The sequence below is a fragment of the Eschrichtius robustus genome, chromosome 12 (assembly GCF_028021215.1).
Source record: "Eschrichtius robustus isolate mEscRob2 chromosome 12, mEscRob2.pri, whole genome shotgun sequence".
Taxonomy (NCBI): Eukaryota; Metazoa; Chordata; class Mammalia; order Artiodactyla; family Eschrichtiidae; genus Eschrichtius; species Eschrichtius robustus.
In genome coordinates this window covers 1,352,763-1,375,317 of record NC_090835.1, presented here as the reverse complement: position 1 = coordinate 1,375,317, position 22,555 = coordinate 1,352,763, and the positions used below count along the sequence as shown (strand labels likewise).

General features: G+C 50.3%; 1 protein-coding gene across 1 annotated transcript in view; it reads right to left on the bottom strand.

The window, feature by feature from the left end:
- Positions 1–17,111: 17,111 nt before the first annotated feature.
- The window catches only part of KBTBD12 (kelch repeat and BTB domain containing 12), a 44,053-nt gene continuing 38,609 nt past the window's right edge, over positions 17,112–22,555 (bottom strand). Inside the window, exon 5 of the mRNA XM_068558991.1 lies at positions 17,112–17,293. Coding sequence (XP_068415092.1) covers positions 17,112–17,293 — 182 coding nt within the window. The remainder of the gene's footprint in view (positions 17,294–22,555) is intronic.

Here is a 22,555-nt window from a genome sequence, read left to right as displayed (position 1 = left end):
GTTGTGGCTCACGGGCCTAGTTGCCCCGTGGCACGTGGGATCTTCCCAGACCAGGGCTCGAACCCGTGTCCCCTGCATTGGCAGGCAGATTCTCAACCACTGCGCCACCAGGGAAGCCCTCCTTACCTACTTTTAATATAACTGTGACCGTGTGTCGTTTTGTATATTGCTTTTGTATCAAATCATTTTTGATTTTCAAATATTTTAATATTTAAATAAGTATTCTAAGTATTATTATATTATGTATTGTTTTCCTACTGTCTCACACTTTTTCCATAAACCTCATTCTAATATTATATTCATGGGAGGTACATCCAGGGAGGCACCATGGTGTTCCGTAACGATTTCCCTGAAGTTAGGGGTTTAGATTGTTCACTGTTTTTTTCCTATTATAAATCACACTGGGATGAATATCTTCATGACCAAAATGTTGCCTACATATCCTATTATTTACTTGGGATAGAATTCCAAAAGTGGGAATTTCTGGGTGGGTCAAAAGCAATAAACATTTTTTTAAAGTTCTTGGTGTGTATTGCCGTGTTTCTGAAGATGGACTGTATCTATTTTGACTCACAGTATTTGGCAAATGATATTTTAAACCTGAAAGGCCCATGTTCTCAGCTGGGTTGAAAGAGGGCTGTGTGCAGGCATCTTTGGATCCAGGCTGACTTGGCCTGCAGGAACAGCTCCTGGACCTTCTAGAATGTTCCCACCCTTCCCCGCAGCCGCCTCCTTGTGCCTGGGGCCTGTGGTTTTCTGCAGGATGGTGTCGCTGCCAACTGATGCCAGCCCAGAAGCCCGTTGGCTGTCAGTGTTAACCGACCCTTTCGAGTTGGTCCCCGGCAAGGGTCCTCCTGCCCCGAGTCATGGGAGCCGGCAGAATGAGAGTGAGTTCAGTTCGGAAGCAAAGGGAAAACTTTATCCTTTGATAAAGGATAGGATGGAGGGGGCCGGCTCACGCCCGGGACACGCCCTCCCGGAAAGGCCGGTGCGGCGCTGCTTTATAGGTTCCTGTAGTTCTCGCGGGGTTGGCGCACATCGCGGGATCCGTGCTCCCGAGGCGTCTCTGCAGGCGGCCATTTCCCACGAGGAGCTCTGCCCTGAGGTGCCCGGTGCGACGCTTCTGCACGTGGCCTCCTGTGAGCGAGTGAAACTAGACTAAGCACAAAGGAAAAAAAAAAGGTTAGACTTTATTTTATTACCCAGATTCTCTCATTTCCCGGGAACTGGGCGACAGTTGCGGACTGCGGCCTGGGGCACCCCAGAGCCACCTGGCACGCTGCTGACCGCCAGGTGCACGGGGGCTGCTCTGAGCACCTTTCAGGCCTCACAGCCTCCCCAGACCAGTGGGTGCCACGTTTCCTCTCTGCTCCCAGCACCTCCTGCAGGGACGCTTGGCCGGCTCCCTTCAAGGGAAGGGCTGGGCTCCGCAGGCCTCCGGCCCCAGGGGAGGGGAGCCCCGAGGCGCCGGGCTGAGCCTCCTGTCTGTGCGCTGCCCCTGCTCTGCCTCGTTAGCTCTGAGAAAGCAGGTCAGCCGCCTGCCTTCATGCTCGGGCTTCTAGCAAAGGGCGCCGGGGGCTGCTCGGCAGTGCTTGCTGAGTGAATGACGGCAGCACTGCTGAGAGTCGCAGGGTTAGAGGGACGCCCGGCGCCCAGGGTCCAGTGTCCCTCCGCCGTCCTGAGTGACCAGGGTCGGGGCCGGACGGGAACGGGCCCGGGGGTCAGGCCTGGGGCCGTGGTAGCTGCTGTGTCTTTCCCGTTTCCTTTCCAAGCTCGGCTTCCTCCTCCGAGGAGGTCAGGGCTGCTGCGGGAAGTGGCCATAGACAAGAGGCGGTGTGTCTGTGTTCTGATGTGCAAGAGGGACTTTGCTGTGACACAAGGGGCTTGACAGACAGGTGCTCTGGAGTGAGAAAGGGTCTGCTGAGTGCGCTTAGCTCCCGTGTGGCAGATCCGGGGTGGTCCGGCAGGGGGGACGCCTTCCATGTGTGAGGCAGGCCTGCATCTTCGTGCTCAGCCCAGACTTCTTTGAAGAGCACTGTTGTCGAGATTCCGAGTTCAGGCTTTGGAGTCGGAAGGCCCGGCTTCAAACCCAGGTGTCTGAAGAGCCCTGGCACGGTGGGCAGGTGGCTTAACCCCAGTCGTGATCTCCTGAACTGTGTCGCAGGGCTGAGAACTCAGTGAGCAAAAGTGTGTAAAGCGCTTAGCATGCCGGGTGCTTCCCAGAGGGGGGGTCCGTCAGTCGGTAATTGACGGTCCCCTTTGTGCCCACAAATCACTCCCCTGAGTTTTGTTAAAAGCAATTCTTTATTAGTGAGAGCCCACTGGAAATTAGTGTGTGTCTAAAAGGACTCAGAAAATTAGTATATGAGCAAGGAGGGAAAATCAAGTTTGTCCCCTTGCTTCACAAACATTCTCCTTGCCTTGTTTCCTACTGTGTTTAACAGAATCATCACTTTCCTAATTCCCAGGCTCAGAAATTTGAACCCATCTCACTGCTCTGTTGTGGTCATCACGTCCACATCCAGCACTGACCTCCTCCATGTCTTCTGGCCCATCCCCCGCCATCACCGCCCTTGTTTGGGCACAGCGTCCACTGCCAGGACAACTGCATCACCCAGTAACTGTCCTTCCTCCCTCCTGGGTGGCCCTGTCCAGTCCACCCTCCACAGGCTTCTAAAGTGCTCCTGTCCATTGCTCACTTGCCTTCCATGGTGTCTGTATCACTTACGATTACGTTTGGCTGCTTGTTATGGAAAATCCCAAATAACAGCAGCTCAGACACTTCATTTCTCTAACTTTCAAGGAGTCTGGAAGTAGCTATCCCAGGGCTTCTGCCAGTCTCCGTGGTCTCAGAGGCCCAGGCTCCTTCTATGTTATTGCTCTGCCACGTGTGACACCTCATAGTCCAACATAGCTGCTCAAGCGCCAGCCATACATCTGCATTCCAGCCAGCAGGAGGGAGGAAGGGAAAGTCACACTTCCTTCCTTTAAAGACCTTCTTTAGAAATTGCACACACAACTCCCACGTATATCTCCTAGGCCAGAATTTAGTCCATTGTCACACGTAGCTGCAAGGGAGGCTGGGGCATGTATAGCTTACTCTGACTAAAACACACAGCATGAGAAGTGTGCGCATGTGTCTATACCTGGGTCACCATACCGAGGACCAAGACAGAGACCCTGAGTGCCTCTGTAGGCTCCCTGTGTGGCTCCCAGTTTCGAGATCTCCCCCAGGTAAGCACTATCCTGACCTCTGTTGCTATCCATGACCTTTGCCTATTTTGGAACTTTGAGTACACTGAGGCATTCAGCATGGGATCTTCTGTGTCTGGCACTCAACCTTATGTCTGTGAGAGTCATCCTTGTTGTGTGTGCAGTAATTTGTTTTTTTTTTTTTTAAATGCTCTGTGGTTTTCCACCACAATCTATTTACCCCTGTTCTTGTTGATGAACATTTGGGTTGTTTCCAGTTTGGGGCTATTTTTAATAGAGCTGCTTTGAATATTTGTGTACAGGTCTTTTCATTTACCTTGGGTCTGTATCTGGGAGCAGAATTGCTGAGTCTAGATGTCTGATCATTGTTTCACACGGCTGTGCATTCAGCTGACATCCATAAACACAGTGCTCCATCATTATGGAAGAAGAGAACAACAGGTACTGAGCGTCACCAGCAGCTCTGTGGGGTACCACTGCCCACACGTGGAACCGAGCCCTGTTGGCACTCAGACAGTAGCTCTCTGCAGAAGGTCCTCGCCTGTCTCCCCAGCCTCAGCCCTCACCCCGCCCTGCCCTGCCCAGTGCTCTTCCTCACACCTACTCTGTCTGCTGGGATGCGTCCTCCTCCTCCTCTTCCCCAACCTGCAGGCTCCCCTCTGCTCGGACAAAACCCACGCATCACAGCACAGGTGTTTCCACCTAACGCAGCCTCCCCCGCGCCCCCAGGTTGGGCCCGATTTCTTCATGCCATCTGCTTCCACTGTGTGTTGTACCTTGGCAGCAATGGAGCACATTTGCCTTGTTATAACTATCTCTCAGCACCCCAGGATTTAGAATTGGCAGGGTCCTTGGAGGTCCTGAAAGCCCACGGGAGCTTGGAACTACTTCTGAGATGGCTGATCGGCATCCCGGGGAGACATCCAGGCCTTTACTTTCCCATCAGTGCTCTCCTTTCTTCCCCCTTCCCTCCCTGACCCGGCATCTCAATAAATAAGAACTGATGGCCTAAGATCTAAAAGAATAGATCTTAAAAGTTCTCATCGCACACACACTCGAAGTTTGCAGTGATATATGGTGACAGATATTAGCTAGCCTTACTGTGGTGATCGTTTCTATACACGTATAAATAGCACTAATGCTCTTGCGCCTGTCTTTTGAAGCATGCGTCTGGCACAATCTCAGCTATGGATGAATCTGGCCATCTCCCTTCTCCTCGCTGGCTTGTGGAGCAGAGTGATACTAGCCAGACTGGACCCACCACAAATCCACCTAACCTCAGACAGCCCCCAGGATGTCTGCCTATGTTTCCTTGGCCAGTTCACACTTCTACTCTCTGCACTAGCTTTTTGCCCCCTTTTTAAAATATGAGAGCATAATTTACATACACTAAAATTTACCTTTTTTCCTGTACAGTTATGCAAATGTTGACAAATGCATACAGCCCTGGGGCTGCCACCACAGTCAAGACACAGAAGGGTTCCGTCATCTCAGCTTCCCACGCGCCTTTGTGGTTGGCCTGTCCCCCACTCTCGGCTCCCGTCCACCACAGACGTGTTTTCTGTTCCCCGCAGTTTCCCCTTCCCCTTGATGTCCTAGAAACTGACCCACGTAGCGTGTCGGCTTCGTCACGGGCTCCTGCTGCTCAGGATGCCTTGGAGAGTCACCCACGTTGTTGGAGTCCCCGTGGTTCGTTCCTCTTTGTGGCAGAGTAGTGATCTGTTCTCCAGGTGAAGGACATTTAGGGCGCTTCGGGCTTTGGGTAATTATGAGAAAAACCACTTTAAACACTGTGTGCAGGTTTGTGTGGGAAGCTAAGTTTTCATTTCTCTTGAGTAAATATCTGGGAGCAGGATTGCCGAGTCGTATGCTTCACCGCGAAACCGTTTTCCAGGGTGGTGGTACCCTTCTGCCGTCCCACCAACGATGTGTGAGAATTCCAGTTGTTCTGCATCCTCATCAGCAGTTGGTTGTGTCAGGTTTTTACAAAACTTTTAGTCATTCTCAGGAATTCCCCGGTGGTCCAGTGGTTAGGACTCGGCGCTTTCACTGCCGTAGTCCTGGGTTTGATCCCTGTTGGGGGAACTAGGATCCCCCAGGCCACGCAGCATGGCCAAACCACCCCCGCCCCCCGCAAAAAAAATTCTAGTCATTCTGATGTGGTATCTTATTGTGGTTTTAAATTTATCTTTTCCTAATGACTAGTGATACTGAGCTTCTTTTCATGTGCATATTTGTGATCCATAGATTTTTCTTTTTTGGTGAAGTATCTTTTCAAATATTCTTCCCATTTAAAAAAATGAGCTGTTTGGATTTTCTTATTGTTGAGTTTTGAGAGTTCTTTACAAGTTCTGGCTAAAGATCTTTTATCAGACATATAATAATATAGCTATTTTCTCCTCGGCTTTGGCTCGTCTTTTTATTCTCTAAACAGTGTCTTTCGAAGAGCATAAATTCTTCATTTTGACGAAATCCAGTTTGTCAAGTTTTTCTTTTATGGATTGTGCTTTTGATGTCACATCTAAGAAATCTCCGTCTAATGCAAGGTCCCAAAGATTTTCTCTTATGTTTGGTTCTAGAGCTTGTGTAGTTTCAGCAGTTACATTTAGGTCTATGATCCATCTTGAGTTAGTTTTTGATTATGTGTAAGGTAGTGACTTTATTTTTTGATGGGGACCGTTTTTAAAGTCTTTATTGAATTTGTTACAATATTGCTTCTGTCTTATGTTTTGGTTTTTTGGCCACGAGGCATGTGGATCCTAGCTCCCCGACCAGGGATCGAACCCGCACCCTCTGCATTGGAAGGTGTAGTCTTAACCACTGGACCGCCAGGGAAGTCCTGTGACTTTATTCTTTAATTTACTTTATTTTGATGCAAGTAATACATGTACAGGTTTGAAAGGACCACGTGCCTTAAAACGAAAAGCAATTCCATGCTCTAACTCCACTCTGGACCCCCACCCCTCAAAGGCAACCATTATCAACTCATTTAATTTTTTCTTCTGGTGTTTACCTCCATGTAACGTGCTTATAATTCCTGATTTTTAACTTTAGGCGTTTTCTACTGACTTCTTATCATTGAAGGTCAGGTTCGCTTTCTTACACCTCCCCACGCATCCCCCCACCACCCCACCACAATCCCAACGTAGCTGTAAAACAATGTTGGCTGGGGACTTCCCTGGCTGTCCAGTGGTTAGGACTCTGCGCTGCCGCTGCAGGGGGCACGCGTTCGATCCCTGGTCAGGGAACTGAGATCCCACAAGGCACATGGCGTGGCCAAAAATGAAATAAAATAAAAAATAAAAATATTAAGAAAAACTGATTTTGGTTTATCAGTTCAGTGCTAATCTCATGACTGTGTACGTATTACTCAGTCAAGCAGAATAGTGTATTATGATGCCACTTCCCTCCTAAGACTTTTTTTTCCTCTTACAGCTAACAGTTCATATTTTCATTTGTTTGATTTTGTAAGCGCCTTGTAAGTGCTAAGTTATCCCCCCATTCTTTGACAAATTCTATCGTACCTCTCGACATAGTGAACAAAACTGGGTCATCTCTAAGTGTTTCTGCTTGTTTCCTTCCCTCTTGCTCCCTTGGTTCCCGTGTGGACGGGCGCCCTCCAGGCCTGCCCCCCACCTGCCGTCCTGGGACTTCTTCTCGCCAGGGACGCCCCTTCGTGTCTCCTTGGGGTGGAATCTCCTTTCTCAGACACTGCCTTCCTCTTTCCTGGTGGCCTCCCTGGTTTGGGTGGGTACTTCACTTCCTCCAGTGCATCCTAAGGCAGTGCCCGTGGGGCCCTGTGTGACCAAAATGTCTTTCTTCTGCTTTCACCCTGGTGTGGAGTCTGGTTGCTGTACAGAAATCTGGGTTGGATATCATTTTTCCTCAAAATTTCAAACTTGTCACCAGTGCTGTTGAGAAGTCTGAAGGCATTCTGATGGAAGATTCCTTTTCTTCTCTGGTGTGGGTCGGGTGCAGGCCTGGCAGCCAGGGGTCTGGCAGCTGACTCGGGGGAAGGGGCTGGAGGTTTCATTTTTCACTCTCGGAGTCTCATGACTTTCCCATCTTCATCTGGGCCTCAGTGCCCTGTCTAGGGCCTCCTGGTTCATTTTGCCAGATGCAGGGTTGCCTACAGATAAAATACAGGATGCCCAGTTAAGTTTGAATTTCAGATAAGCAATGATTAATGTTTTAGAATAAGTGTGTCCTGTGCAACATTTGAGACATATTAAGAAAATTATTTGTTGTTTATCTGAAATTCAAATTTAGTTGAGCATCTTGTTTTTCATTTGCTAAATATGGCAACCCTATCCAAATCAATTGTGTTTCTATAAATTAGCGAGAAACAACCTGTAAATTAAATTAACAAATTACATTTAAAATAGCACAGAAATACTTAGGAATAAATTTAATAAAAGAAGTGCAAGATGCACTGAAAACTACAAAACTTCACTGAAATAATATCTAAATAAATGGAAAGACATCTGTGTTCATGGATTAGAAGACTTAAGATTGTCAAAATGGCAATATTGGCCAAATTGATCTATAGATTCAATGCAATCCCTTTCAAAATCATAGCTGATTTATTTGCCGAAATTGACAAAGCTGATCCTAAGATTTATATGGAAATCTGGGACCCAGAATAATCAAAACAACCTAGAAAAAGAAGAATAACATTGGAAGACTCACACTTCCAAATCTCAAAACTTACTGTACAGCTACGGTAACTAAGACAGTGTGTTACTGGCATAAGGACAGACACATCAATGGAGCAGAACTGAGAACCCAGAAGTAAACTCATACATTTGTGGTCAAATGATTTTCAACAAAGATGCCAAGATAATTCAATGGGGGAAAGAAGAGTCTTTCCAACCAGTGGTACTGGGACCACTGGATGTCTGCCCACAGAAGAATGTATTTGGACCCCTACTTCACAGCATATACAAAATTTAACTCAATATGGGTAAAAAACTTAAATGTAAGAGCTAAAATTTTAAACTCTTAGAAGGAAACCTAGGTGTATATCTTCTTGACCTTGGATTAGACAATGGTTTCTTAGCTATGACACCGAAAGTGCACAAGTAACCAGATTAAAAAATTGAACAGAAAGAAAAATGATAAGGGACTTGTATCTAGAATATATAAAGAACACACAACTCAGTAATGAAAAGACAAATAATCCAATTTTAAAGTGGATGAAGTATTTGAATAGATATTTCTCCAAAGAAGGTATATAAATGGCCAATAATTGCATGAAAAGATGCTCATCATCAGGGAAATGAGCAAGTTAAAACCACAGTGAGATGCCACTTCCCACAGATAGGGTAACTGTATTTAACAAGACAGACAGTAAATGTTGTCAAGGATGTGGAGAAATCAAAACCCTCACACGCTGCTGGTGGGAATTTAAAATGGTGCCGCTTTGGAAAACAGTCTGGCTGTTCCTCAAATGATTGAATGACTAATGATTAAATGCTTAATGCCAAGTTTACATGAATGACTTATTGCTTAACTATTAAATGTTCTTCCTGTGAGGTGCCCTACGACCCAGCAATTCCACTCTTAAATATGTGCCCAAAGGAATGGAAAAGGGATGTTCAAACAGACACTTGTACATAAATGTTCACAGCTGCGCTGTTCACAAGAGTCAAAAAGTGGCAACAACCCATCAAATAAGGAAGAGATAAATAAATAAAAATAAAAATAGATAAATAAAAGGTGGTCCATCCATTCAATGGATAGCAAAAAGAAGTGAAGCACTGAGACCTGCTACAACATAGGTGAGCCCCGAAAACATCGCACTAAGTGAAAGAAGACAGTCCCAGGAGACCACAGGTTGTGCAAAGTGTCCAGAAGAGGCAGTCTGCCGAGACACAAGTCAGATGAGTGGCTGCCAGGGCTGGGGGTGGTGCAGGAAATGAGGGGGTGACTGCTAAAGGGTGTGGGGTTTCTTTTTTTCTAACGAGCACAAATAGGCCGATTTCAGACAGTACCTGTTTGTATCAGAGAATAACGAGGAGGAGCCGAGATCTGTGATCGATGAAGTCTCTTCATCCTAACACCCCAATCCCAAGTGTCTTTTACCCATTATTTCCTTCTATCCTTGGGATTTCTTTTTGGGGAGATAAAAATGTTCTAAAATTGGTTGTGGTGATGGTTGCACAGCTCTGAATACACTAAATCACCCAGTTGTACATTTTAAGTGGGTGACCTTTATGATAGGTGAGTTTTATCTCAATAAAACTGTTACAAACCGTGCTTGCCTGTTTCTGTATTCATTCGATGATCTGCTCGGCTGCTTAGCCAAGGCATGTTTTCCTTCGCTGGAAATTCCGCCAGGGAATTCTTTTGATACCCATCGACCTGGCCTTGTCGGAAGGTGTTTCTGCAAGCTGAGGATGCAGTTTTCGGGCCGCACCAGCCCAGCCATGACTTCCGTCTCTGGGCCCCAAAGCCCTCCTCCCATTGCTGCTCAGAGGTGCCCCCGGCTGGCATCCCCAGGAACAATTCGTGCGACACTGCGGCCGAGGCAGAACAGATTGATGAGACGGAGTAAAACGGGCAGGGTGGGGCTGGAAGGAGAAAAAGGAACCACAGGCGGGAGGTGGCGAGCTGAGTGAGGGGAGGCCGACTGCCGGGCCTGGGGGCGGCGGGATTTGCTTAACGGAGCCATGGCCACAGGTTCCTTCCCTCTGCGGGCCGGTTATGGGCCAGGCCAGATAGGCCTGGGGCACGAGGTGACAGGACCTGGTCCCTGCCCCCAAGGAGCTCCAGGTCTGGAGGGCCCGGGAGGCCCATACCGGGGCGACTCCAGCATCGTGGGCTTTCCTGGGGTCCCAGGGGACTGAAGGGAGTGGCCACGGGGACAGCCTCTCCCTGCAGGAGAGTCTGGGGTGGGTGGAGTGAGGGGGAGGGTAGGGGTTGGGTGGAGAAGGAGGCGGCGTGCACAGGAAAATGCGTAGTCCCAGGCCTCCCCCTGGACTTCCTGACACAGACTGTCTGGGATGGGGCCTAGGCCTCTGAGTTACACACCCCCCAGTGATCTCTGTAAACCTCCAGGCTTCAGTGCGAGAATTGCATTTTTAAAGGATGTGGGGAAAGCCCCAAAACACAAACCAACAAAGACTATGCAGTAGAGACCATCTGGCCCACGAAGCCTAAAATGTTTACTATCTGGTCCTTTACAGAGAAAGTTTGCCCACTTCTGCTCTAAACTCTGAAGTTTGGGAACCACCCAGCCCACGAGTGCTTCCTCAGGTTCTAGCCCCATCTGCCCGATTGTCCGAGAAAGGCCGGTCTTCCAGGTGTAAGGGGAGATTAGCTCATGCTGGAGAGCTGTGAAGACGTCCTCGCCCCACGGGCACCTGTCCTTGACACAGAAGGGAGGATGGTTAGGGAACCGAAAAGGAAACGTCGGGAGCTTCTGTGTCAGGGTGCACCTGACATCGCTGGCTGGCCTTGGGAGGGGCCCCTGTGGTGGGGCTCAGGTGAGCGGCCCCCAAGGCCTCCTGCACCCCATTTCCCTCCCTCCCGGCCGCCAGCCGGGAGTCCTTCCACCCAGCTTGTACTCTTCTGCGACACAAGGCTGGGTCTCCAAGTCAAACAGGGCGTCCTTTCGTGTGTTTTAAGCCTTACGGCGTGGCTTAGTGCAGAATCGATGATTCACTGCTTGTCTTCGCTTGGTGCTCTGTCTCTGAGGTTCGTCCGCACAGAAGTGTGTTCTGGTTTGGTCTGCTTCACTTCCGCAGGGGGTTCTGAGCACAGCTGTACCTGGACTCTCGTCCTTTCTCCTGTCCAGGGCACTGGTTTGTTTCCTTACCCCCATCGCAGGAACACTGCTGTGAGTGTCGGTGAGAGCTGGTGGCGGGGGGCCCGGCTCGGCCTCCAGGAGGGTGGGTGGGGCCTGAGCCGGTGATGCCACCCTGTTCTCCGTAGGGGCTTCTCGGGCCTCTCCAGCGCATCCACCGCGGGGCCAGCACAGCGCCCCCAGGACTGCCTCTGCTCCTGCCCACGAGGGCGTGAAGTGGTCCCTCTTCCAGGTGGACTTGCTCTTCCCTGATCCTAGAGGTCGAGCACCTTTTCATGGTTTATTGGCCACTCCAGGCGCCCTTTCTGTGAAATGTGCTCATCTCTTTGCCCATTTTCCCAGCTTTTTTCCTCACCCGTTCGTAGGCATAGACCTTCTTTCTGTTCCCTGTTGTAGACAACCCTAAGGGACTCTGTCCCAGGTTCTAGCTTCTCCTGAGCCCAGCCATCCAGGTGGTGTCCGAGCAGCTCTGCACCTGCAGGTGGCTCCCTGGCCCCCAGGGAGGGAGCGTGCCCTGGTGTCAGGGCTCCCGGCTGCAGCCTTGTTGCAGGAACACTGTCCCGTCCAGCCACCAGGGGGAGGAGCTGCTTCACTGACTGTGTGTCTCAGCTGCTTGAGGCTCCGGGAGATGCCAGCCCGGCAAGGCGTAGGGGGGTGTGTGTGTGGGCAGGCACCCCAGGAGGGGTGGCCGGACCCCAGGATGGTGACCCGGGAGGTGTGGTTATGGGTGACCCGGCCCGCTCAGCCTGGCCAGTGCGGCCGCCTGCCCTCACACTGCCCACCATGCCCTTCCCCATGCGGGGCCTCAGCACAGGCTGCTCCTGGGTCTGGAATGCCCGTCCTGTTCATCTGTCCAGCACGCCCAAGCCCGCCAATCACCTGCCCCGTGGGAGGAGCCCCCCAGGACCACTCCCCCCAACCCCCCCGCGCCAGGCTGCCCCAGCAGTTAGTGTCACTTTGCTCAGAGAAGTGAGTCACTTACGTGATGGCTCATGTGTAGTGGTCACCTTACTTCTTTGAATCTGTGGCCCTTGTTAGAGCAGAATGGAGGTCATCCCGCAGGTCATCCCGCAGGTGAGGGGAGCCTTTCCCTCTCACTGTCCCCCACGGGGATGTCATGGGGCCTCCGACAGCGCCTGCGTTTACACCTGCTGTTGTGCCCCAGTGGCCCTGGCCCTTGGTGTCCACGTGAAATCCCACACAGGCTGTGAACAGATGTGCTTTATGGGCAGTTCTACACGTTAGATGGTGTGTAGGGAGAGCAATGGTTTTTCCCAAACGTGTGCATGCTGACCCACGGAACCTTTCATGGCAAAGGGGAATTAATTGCCAATCAGATGCCCTTAAGATGGGAAGGTGGTCCTGGATATCTGTGTGGGCCCAGCACAATCTCAGGTCCTCACCCGTGGGAGGGGATCAGAAGGGGGGTGTTGGAGGAGGAGACGTGAAGATGGATTGTCAGCTTTGAAGATGGAGGAACAGCCACAAGCCAAGAAACACCAGTGGCCTCTAGAGACTGAAAAAGTCAGGGACGTGGGTTCTTCCCAGAGCCTCCAAGGGGAGCGCATCCTGCCAACGCCCTGACCTTGGCTCCCTGAGACCCTCCGCGGACGTCTGAACCACGCAGGTGTGAGACAGCACGACACCTGGCGGCGACGGGCTGTGCTGCGTGCTTGCCTGGAGAGCTGGGTTTGGACTCCAGCCCCTCACAGGAGGTCACTTCGCTGTCCCTGCAGTCTCTTCTCTCCTCCAGGACGTGACCGCGTGGGGAGCAGGGCCGGGCTCCGGAAAAGCGCTCAGAACGTGCTGACCACCTTCCCTCTGAGCAATCCCTCCACGGCGCGGTGGCTTCTTGCTTTATTCTCGACAACCTGGCAGTGTCTGGTGTGTGCTCAGCAGAGGTGGAGAAGGGGAGAGAGTGGTTTCTTCAGAGCTGGGGGCCGTCAGATCCAGGCTGGGGGCTGCCCCCGTCCCTCCCTGGTCCATGCTCTCAGAGGCTGCAGGTCCTGCACTGGCGCACTTCCCTTTCGGAATGTCACTCTACAGACCCACAGCACTGGGAAGGCTGAGAAACAAGCGTTCAGTGGGGTTGCCTCCGACCTGAAACTGGCGGCCTTGGTGTGAAAAGCCTCATGTTTGGCCTGGAACTGGAGCTTGTTCGCTCTTTCCAACCCGTGTATTTGTCCTGGGCTCCACGGCCGGTGGAGACCGTCCACCGCTGAGCCTCTGACGCTGCAGGATGGGCACAGCCTGCCAGGGATGTCCTCTCGGTGCTCCCTGCCCAGCTCAGACCCGCCTGCAGGAGACTGGTCTGTTCCCCGACGACGTGGCTGCTACCTGTCCTGTCTCTAAGTGGCCTGAGGCCACGTACAGCACGGCCAGGTAGGCTCCTGCATCCACCCCTAACGCTCCTGAGCTTCCGTAGAGAACCTAAGTGCGATGCAGACCCCACCCCCTAAACAGCCCCCAGCCTGGACTCTGGTGCCAGAGCCTAAAGCAAAGAATGGAGTCCCCTTCAAAGAACTGCTGGAAGGGGACTTGCCTGGTGCTCCAGTGGTTAAGACTCCGAGCTTCCAATGCAAGAGGCGTGGGTTCAATCTCTGGTCGGGGAACTAAGATCCCACATGCCACAGGGTGCAGCCAAGAAAATTAAAAAAAAAAAGAACAGCTGGAGGAAACAACGGAAACATCCACCGCTTGGTGGTTTGTTAAAGAAATTATGCTGCATCAATGATGGAATCCTATGTAGCTGTTAAAAAGGGAGAGCGTATGAAATAGTCTCTGTAAGACATGCTGTTGAATGAAAGAAGAATGGAATAGAACCATGTTATATATATTTATATATATGTAAAGTGTTATATGTGTAAAACTAGAGGAATATGCATGTGTATTCCTTTATAATTTACATATTCCCTTAGCTCAGTATTTTTCCTCAAGAAAGTTTGATGGAATACACCAGAAGTTGGTAAACTTTTTCTGAAAGGGCCAGAGGTCTCTACTGCACTTCCAGGGCCCTGCTGTTGCAGTGTGAAACCAGTCACAGACAATATGTACACAGTAAGCATAACTGTGTTCCAATAAAATTTATTTACAAAAACACGTGGTGGGTGGGATATGCAGTAATCAACAACGTGTAAAGGTCAGAGAGAAAAGAAGTATCCTAGAGATAGCTAAGAAGTGGCTCGGGATCGTGAACCACGGGCACTCACCAGGCGTGCACACCTCTCCTCACCGCAAGAACCAAAGCACCTCATCACCAGACGTCCCAGGGACCAGGGCTGAGCCCTCCCCTTTGGCAGAGGTGACATGTGTCCTCCCAGGAAAAAGCGACTTTGGCAGAGGAAGGCTGGAGTATCGTTCGGAAATCGCAGGCTGCAAGTAACTCCAGGCAGCCTGAACAATAAGGAACATTTATCCTAACAGTGAGCATCTAGCGGGAAGTCCTGTGGCTGGTTCATTCTGTGGCTCTGCTGTGTTGCCCAGGACCGGGGCCTTCCCATCCCCCGTCCCGCCTGGCTCTGTGGACCAGCTGCAGCCCGCTCCTCGTGGCAGCGCAGTCTCTGCAGTTCCAGGGGGCCCGCAGCCTAGAAAAGTCTCAGCAGAAGAGCCCACGTCTGTCAAAGAGCAAGAAGGCCTCTCCCCGAAGCCCCTCCGTAGAGCTCCCTTATGTCTCCTTCCCTGAATGGTCCACGTGTTGTGCTAAGCTGACCGCCGGAGACGGGAACGGGATTGCGATGGCCAGTGAGCTGGGAACAAGAAGAGCCGGGGCCCCCCGGCGGGGTGTGCTGGTGTTGGTGGAGAAGTGGGGTGCCTTGACTGTGCACCCCGCAGCTTTTCTCTCTTGGTGCTCCAGCCGGGCCTGGGGTGGACAGCGTAGGCCATCCGGTCGGGGCTCTCTCTAAGGAGCCCTGGTGGAGGGGGCGCCACCCTTTGAAAGATTTTCTGGTCTTTGGGTTTGGCTGACCCACTGTGCTCTTGTGCTCAAACTGCCGGCATCTCCGGCTCTGACTCGCGGCAGACTGCTGATGCCCTCCATCCGGCTGCACTGGCCCTGCACGGCTCCCACTGCTATGGGGCTGGTTCAGCTGAGACACGGGCTCCCGCGAGGCCTCCTGCCCATCTGCTGTGTCTGCTGTCATCCTGCTCGAGTACACTGGACTGTGGGGGACGGTCTTAAAGGACTTCCTCACCGGGAGGTGTGTGGCTGACACACAAAGGCCGGGCTCTTGGGGTGGCCTTGGGGGTCTTCTTTGTGGCCCCATCTCCTTGTCTTGGCTTCTTCCGGTGCTTCAGCCACCCTGGGAACCGCACCCCTCCTGCCCTTGCCCACCTCACACGTCCTGGCCTCTGGGCCTCGCTCCCGATGTCCTTGAGGCTGGTCATCCCTGACTCTGGTTCCTGCCCAGGAAGTGCTGAGTGTCCCCTCCTCAGATGAAAATTACATTGGATTGCAGTACGAAAACCAAAATGAAAGCGATCTTCCATCAGTGACATTTTATTTAATATTCATTTTAGAGCATTTGCTCATTATAAAGTCAATCAGTGAGAACAGTGACGCCTCCTTGACGAGCACAGACTGAGCCGGCGTGACTGGCAGCTGCAGCTCCTGTCAGCATCCGGACCACTTCCCCCGTGCCCCCTGCTCAGCGCCTAACCGTCCTGTCTCACAAGGAGCAGAACTAGCAGACAGTCCCAGTTTTAGGAGTCCCCCCGTGCCACATTGGGACAGCCTTCAATTAAGGTGGAGACAGGGAAGACAGGGAAAAGTTTGAGGCAGAATCTCTCACGCTATCCAACAGCAGGAGGGCAGAGTTACAAATACGGGTCAGACGAGCAGCATCCAGGGCCGAAAAGAAACCCTGGGTTATCAGCACCCCACCTGGACCTGGAGGGGCCGGGGCTTCAGAGCGATCTCAGACCCCATGCACATCTCTCCCTGAAACCCCAGGATGCCACGCCAAGCCCGGGTGTTCTGGGCACTGTGCTTCGGGAGATGCTGATTACGACGATAATGAAAGTATCAGCAGCTAAAGAACGCTTCCTGTTTCGCGTCTCACGGACACTGTGCTCAGCGCTTTCTCACTCAATTCTCCACCAACCCTAGGGAGCACTTCCTTCCCATTCTGCACGGGAGGAGAATAAGGCTTTAGAAAGGCTGGGCTGCCCAGGATCATGCAGCGTGCTAAGAAGCAGAGCTGGGACGAGAGCCTAGATCCCGAACTCAGTGCATCTAGAAAAGTCATGGCCCTCCTACGAGGCCCCCCCCCCCCCCGCACCCCATCCAGGGAAACTGGCAGCTTCCACTGTGGTCACATGGCTGGAGCAGCGGCATCCCCATGCTGACCACCCAAAGACCCACGCATGTACCAGGCACTGCCACGGGCACTTGGGATACACCTGCAAAGACACAGGTGTGGCCCTGCCTTCTGAGGGTCTAGCCTACTCGGGATAGCCCACCCTGGGTCTGACTGGTCCTGTTTTGTGGTGGCAGAAGCAGGTTTCCAACTGGCTCCAGCTTCCATGGATCTGTCCCTCCTGCCTGGGTTAGCAGCTGGAACCTGGGGACACGGGGAGCGGTCATGACAGTCACACAGCTCTGCACTGAAGAAAGTGTCTCAGTCTAGGATGGTCTTCCCCTGGGAAAGCTCTAGGGAATTTACCGACCGTTCCTGCTTAAACAAGAGCCTTGTGCATGTGAAACTCCTGGGAAATTGGTGAAGAATAGCTACCAAAATGCATTCTTTGAATCCACTGGGCTTCCAGAAGCATAGACAATAAGTAAAATAGATGGATTTCTATGTGTTGTTTAAATGTCATCCCTAAATTATATTTTGGGAGCAGCTGTTTTCTGATTCTGCTCAACTGTGGGTGAAGCAGGCGGTTCCATCCTTACCCTCCAAGCTTGGGGAAGACACTGCAAAGCCTGGGTACCGGAGGGCGGACTCTGCACACACCCCCTGCAGCGCCCAGCGCACGCCGCTCTGCACAGCGTCGCGACACATGCAATGCACACGTCCCACACATGCCGTGGGCTCTCCATCCCTAGTGCCTCCTTGGCAGACACCTCGGGGGTCCCACAGAGGCACAGACCTCAGTGCCCCCCACCCTCCTCCACTGACTCTGAAGGCGGGGGGATGAGGTCGCGGGGATTCTTCCTCGCCACCAGGCAGACATCATAGCTGTCGTGCATGAGGGCGTTGACGGCTATGACATTCCACTGGTTCTCCCAGGGGTCCAACTCCAATATCTCTTTGGAGATAACTTCGTGGCGATCTGAAAAACAGCAAAGGAGGAGGACAAAATGTCAAATATCACGCAGTATTAAATTCAGAGGTCATCATTGCTATTAAACAACTTCCTCTAAAAGGTATTATGCAGCAGAAATTAATTAACAAACAGACGAATACTGTACTGTGGAAGACACAGTGTTCCTGATGTTTAAGAAACCAAGAAAGGCCACGTGACCACTCACATTCAGGAGTTATTCAGACACACTGACAGGGCATACTGTTGTCTAAAGTGGAAGGGGTGTACCAGGGTCGTGCTAACGATTTATTAAAGATGCCAGCAAGGGGGGAGCCTGTCCTTAATTCTGCACCTGTGAGAGGAGGTCCCACGACCTCGTGTGAGTCACTGGCCTCCCTGCGCTTACGTTTCCTTAACTGCAGACAGGATGCTGGGGCACAGGCAGGGTCCTTGCCGGAGACAGATGGCACAGTCTAACTGGGCAGTTTAAGAAAGTTTGGAAAGGTGTGGGTAGCATTTAGGAAGACCCACGAGGGATGGCACAGCCCCCAGGACTAAGAGCAGCTGGGCCATTGCCGCCTGGAAGGCCGCAGGGGGAGGGATGGGAACAGGAACTTGGAGAGGGCAGCTGCCTGGAGCTTAGCCATCCCCAGGGACCCTCCCGGCAGCCCTGCAGAGGGATGGGGAGAACAAATACCCTTATTCTACCCTTCTTTCTCCCAGCAATTCTGGCTAGACCCAACCAGAGGCCAGAGGGGAAAGGAGCCTGTGAATGCAGCCCACACAGGTCGGCTTTGCAGGACACAGAGTAAGATAGAGAAGGGGTGAGTGGGTTGGGAGGGCAGATGGGAGATTTCCAGCCCAGACGACTGTTTCACAACTTTATGATGATAAGAGGAGATAAAGTATGGAAAAGTGCCCAGTCCTGGCATATAACAATCAATACTTGAAAATAGTCTATGTGCGCTTGTAAAGGATGTGGGTTTTATAGTTCATATATGTCCATTAGCTCATGTTATTCAAATCGTCTACATATTTACTGCTTTTTGTGGGCTTCTTCTGTCTGTTACTCAGAGAGCTGTGTGAAGCTATCCCACTAAGATTATCGATTTGTCTATTTCTCCTTTTAGTTCTGTCCATTTTGAGTGTACACATTTTGAGATATTAAGTAAATACAAATTTCATATAAAATATTTCATATATTTGTATTCATACAAATACAAAATACAAATTTTATCATTTATAAATTTATCATTTAATTGACCCTCTTACTCTAGAATAAGTTCCATTAGAATTCTTTTGACTAATATCATAACTAGCAAAAGGTACAATTTTAAAGAACATTCTGATAATTTTTGTCTTTTAACTGGAACATTTAGTCTATTTACATTTAATGCAATAACTGATATATTTTGGTTTAAATCTAACATCCCATTTGTGAACCGTCCTTGTCTCACTCGTTCTTTCTTTTCTCCTTTAATGCTGTCTTTTAGACTGAGTGTTTTTTATCATTCCATTTCTTCTCCTCCACTGATTCAGAAATTATAAACCCCATTTGTATTCGGTTTTTTTTGGCCATGCTGTGTGGCTTGCAGGATCTTAGTTCCCCAACCAGGGATCGAACCTGGGCCCCGGCAGTGAAGGCACTGTGTCCTAACCATTGGATCTCCTGGGAATTCCCCCCATTTCTATTCTTTTGGTGGGGGTTACCCTAGATTAAAACTTGCACACCCAACTTACCAAGATCTGATTAATCAATACCTTGACCGTCCTCTTGGAACACCTTAGAATAGTTTAATTATATTTACTTCCCTCCCAATTTATTAGCCTTTGTTGATGTGCATTTTCATTCTGTCTGTAGACTGTGAAAGACATTATTATTATTGTTCTGTACAGTAAATGCTCACAGAATGACCCACGTATTTACACTTGCATTGCTCTTCATTCTTTCCTGCATCTTATACTTCATCAGGGACAATTTTCCTTATGCCTGAAGTACATACTGTAGGGGGTGTCTTCTTACGGCAAACTCCTTCAGCTTTTGTTTGTCTGAAAATGCCCTTTTTCACCTGCATTTCCTGAATGAATCTTCACTGCAGAAACACCAGAAAATAGTCGTAGCTGACACTCAGTGTGTGTTTACAGTGGGCTGCGTGTGCTGTGCTCACTGTGAGCCGGCTGCACTGAGATGTTGTGTCACGTCACCCTGTGGGGCAAGCCCCCGTTTACCCCTGTTTTCAGACTAAGGGTTAAGACTCAGAGGACCTGCCTACAGGCACATGGTTAGAAGTGGCAGAGCCGGAATTCCCACCCAGATCTGCGATCCTCAAAGCCTGTGCTGGAGACCACTGAGCCCTTTCGAATGAAGAAGGACGTAGTGGGACTGTGTTTCCTGAAGCTTTGTTGATGAGGCAGGAGGAGGCAGGCTCTGTGGGACCCAAAGCTTATATGACTTGGGAGGCCCTCTTTAAGGAAAATGTTACAAAATTAGGTATGGAAGTGAGTATTTACTTTTTCCAGCTCTATTGGGGCACAATTGACAAATAAAAATTGTATACATTTAAGGTACACGATGTGATGATTGAGATGTGCACACGCTGTGAAACCATCACCACAATCAAGCTAATTCACACACCCATCACCCCGCATGGTTACGTGTGTGTGTATGTGTGTGTGTATGTGTTGAGAACACTTAGCAAATTTCAGGTATACAATACAGTATTTTTTTTGTTTTTTTTTGGCTGCGTTGGGCGGCTTGCAGGATCTTAGTTCCCTGACTAGAGACTGAACGTGGGCCACGGCAGTGAACGCACCGAGTCTTAACCACTGGACCGCCAGGGAATTCCCGGTATTAACTAGAGTCACCAGCCATATATTAGATCCCCAGAACGTCTTCGCCTTATAACGGGAGGTCTGTAGCTTTTGACCAATATCTCCCCATTTCCCCCTCCCCCAAGTCCCTGGCAATCACCATTTCTACTCTCTGCTTCTGTGAGTTTGATTATTGTGGATTCCACATGCAAGTGAGATCATATGGTACTTGTTTTTCTGTGTCTGGATTATCTCACTTAGCATAATGTCCTCCAGGTTCATCCTTGTGTGGCAAGTGGCAGGATTTCCTTCTTTTTTATGCTGAATAATATTCCATGGAATATAAATATATTTATATCACATCTTCTTGATATCAGCTCCGTCCAGTACAACTCTGTGATAAAGGAAATGTTCTGTAATCTGCAGTGTCCAATACGGAAACCACTAGACACATTTGAAGTGTGAGACTGAGGAGCTGATTTTTAACTTTTATTTGATTGTAATTAGCTTAAATTAAAAACTTACGTAGACACGAAGCTCAAAATCTTTTTTTCCTTTAGTTTTTTTAAAAAAAATCTTTTGGGTCTGTGACTTGCTGAGACAGGTGTCTCAAAGTCCGTGCAGTTCTTGAGGATTTATCCATTTATCTTGTGGTTTGTGTAGTTTCTGTTTTATATGTCTCTGAGTTGTGTTGTTAAGTGCAAAAGGAATCATGCTTGTTGAGTCCGTTAGAGTTCTTGGCGGCACCAGCAGGCACGAAGTTTGTCCGACTTTAGCAAAGTGGGGATTTAGTGGACGGAACGTAGCTTGGCAGCTTGAGGGCAGCTGAGAGGGGTGTGGGTGGCCCAGTAAGGCTGGGGGCCGCCACTGGCCTTCTCGCTGCGGCTGCTGGCAGGCGTCAGTGCTGGAAACCACCATTCCCCCCAGAGTCCTGGCAGTGAGAGGCTGACGGGTCTGACCCTGGGGCTGCCCATCGAGGGGCAGACGTCCAGGACGACCGTTTCCTCTTCCTGCCCGTCCTCCTGTTGAGGTGGAGGAGCCTTCTCTGACTCCTTTACTGTCAGTGTCTTGGAACATGTGTTTTACCACTCACACACCTGGGTTTCTGTTTCGTTTTGTTTTGGTTTAGCTGGATAAAGACTTGCAATGTCTTTATTCAAATTAATGCAGGCTGGGGCTTGTAAAATTTTAGAGTAGACAGAGTTTTCTTTGTTAATTTTGCTTCCTTTCGCTCATTTCAGTGTTTATTGGGGAGACGTATTTTTTTAAACGATGTATGCGTATTACCATCTTTCCTAGAAATCTCTAGTTTACATGGAATGAAAATTACCGCATTAGTGCCAAAGAAGTAAAGAAGGTAATGAGTGAGCTTTCTTGACTGGGACACGGGGAGAGTGTACTGAGTCGTACCAGACTTGGGTGTGGCTGGGGACTCAGGAAGAAGGCACCCTGGGGGTCCGGGCTCCCGCCAGGACCGCCTGACAGGGCACTCACCGCGGTGGGCCAGCCCGGTGGTCTCCTAAGCTCCCACCCTAACGGAGCTCAGAGAGCGAGCTGTGTACCTACCCATGTGTGTGAGCCTGGGCTCCTGAAATGCTGTCCTCTCACAAGGAAGAAGAAACCGGTGGGCTTCCCTGGTGGCGCAGTGGTTGAGAATCTGGCTGCCAATGCAGGGGACACGGGTTCGAGCCCTGGTCCGGGAGGATCCCACATGCCGCGGAGCGACTGGGCCCGTGAGCCACAGCTACTGAGCCTGCGCGTCTGGAGCCTGTGCTCCGCAACGGGAGAGGCCGCGACGGTGAGAGGCCCGCGCGCCGCGATGAGGAGTGGCCCCCGCTCGCCGCGACTGGAGAAAGCCCTCGCGCAGAAACGAAGACCCAACACAGCCATAAATAAATAAATAAATAAATTAGTTAATTAAATTAAATTAAAAAAAAAAGAAACCGGTGGCTGAACTCAGTGTCAGCTCGTTTCAGTTCAGTTAATTCTCCAAAAACAGACACTTAATGCAGCAGCATCTTACTCACTCGAGGAGTCAGGAAACTCTCCCTGAGGCCGGCCACCTCCAGGGGTCAGCAGTTGAAAACGTTATTTTATATGAAGCAAATAAAGAATTCGCGTGAGCGTTTGAAGATGAGAATGCCAAAGGCATGCCGTGGGTGTGGCAGACGCCTCAGCTGTAGCCCCACGTGCCTTAGGGCTGCTCCCTGTTATTGGAGATACTCCGGTGGACAAACTTGAGAAGCACCACCTTAGTCTAGATCTCATTGTTCAATTCAGTGAGACTGTCAGAAAACTGAAAGCGTGGGATATTTTTTAGTCCCTTATAGAGGTTTTTTTTTTTCTGACGTGCTCTTTGGTGAAATGCTGACTTGCATTTTATTTATTACAGAAATATTACTGAGGACATTTCCCCGTGCCCTATATGAGGCTACGGGGAGAAATTCTGCACGTTTAAAAGCTGTGCCCCTCTAGCAG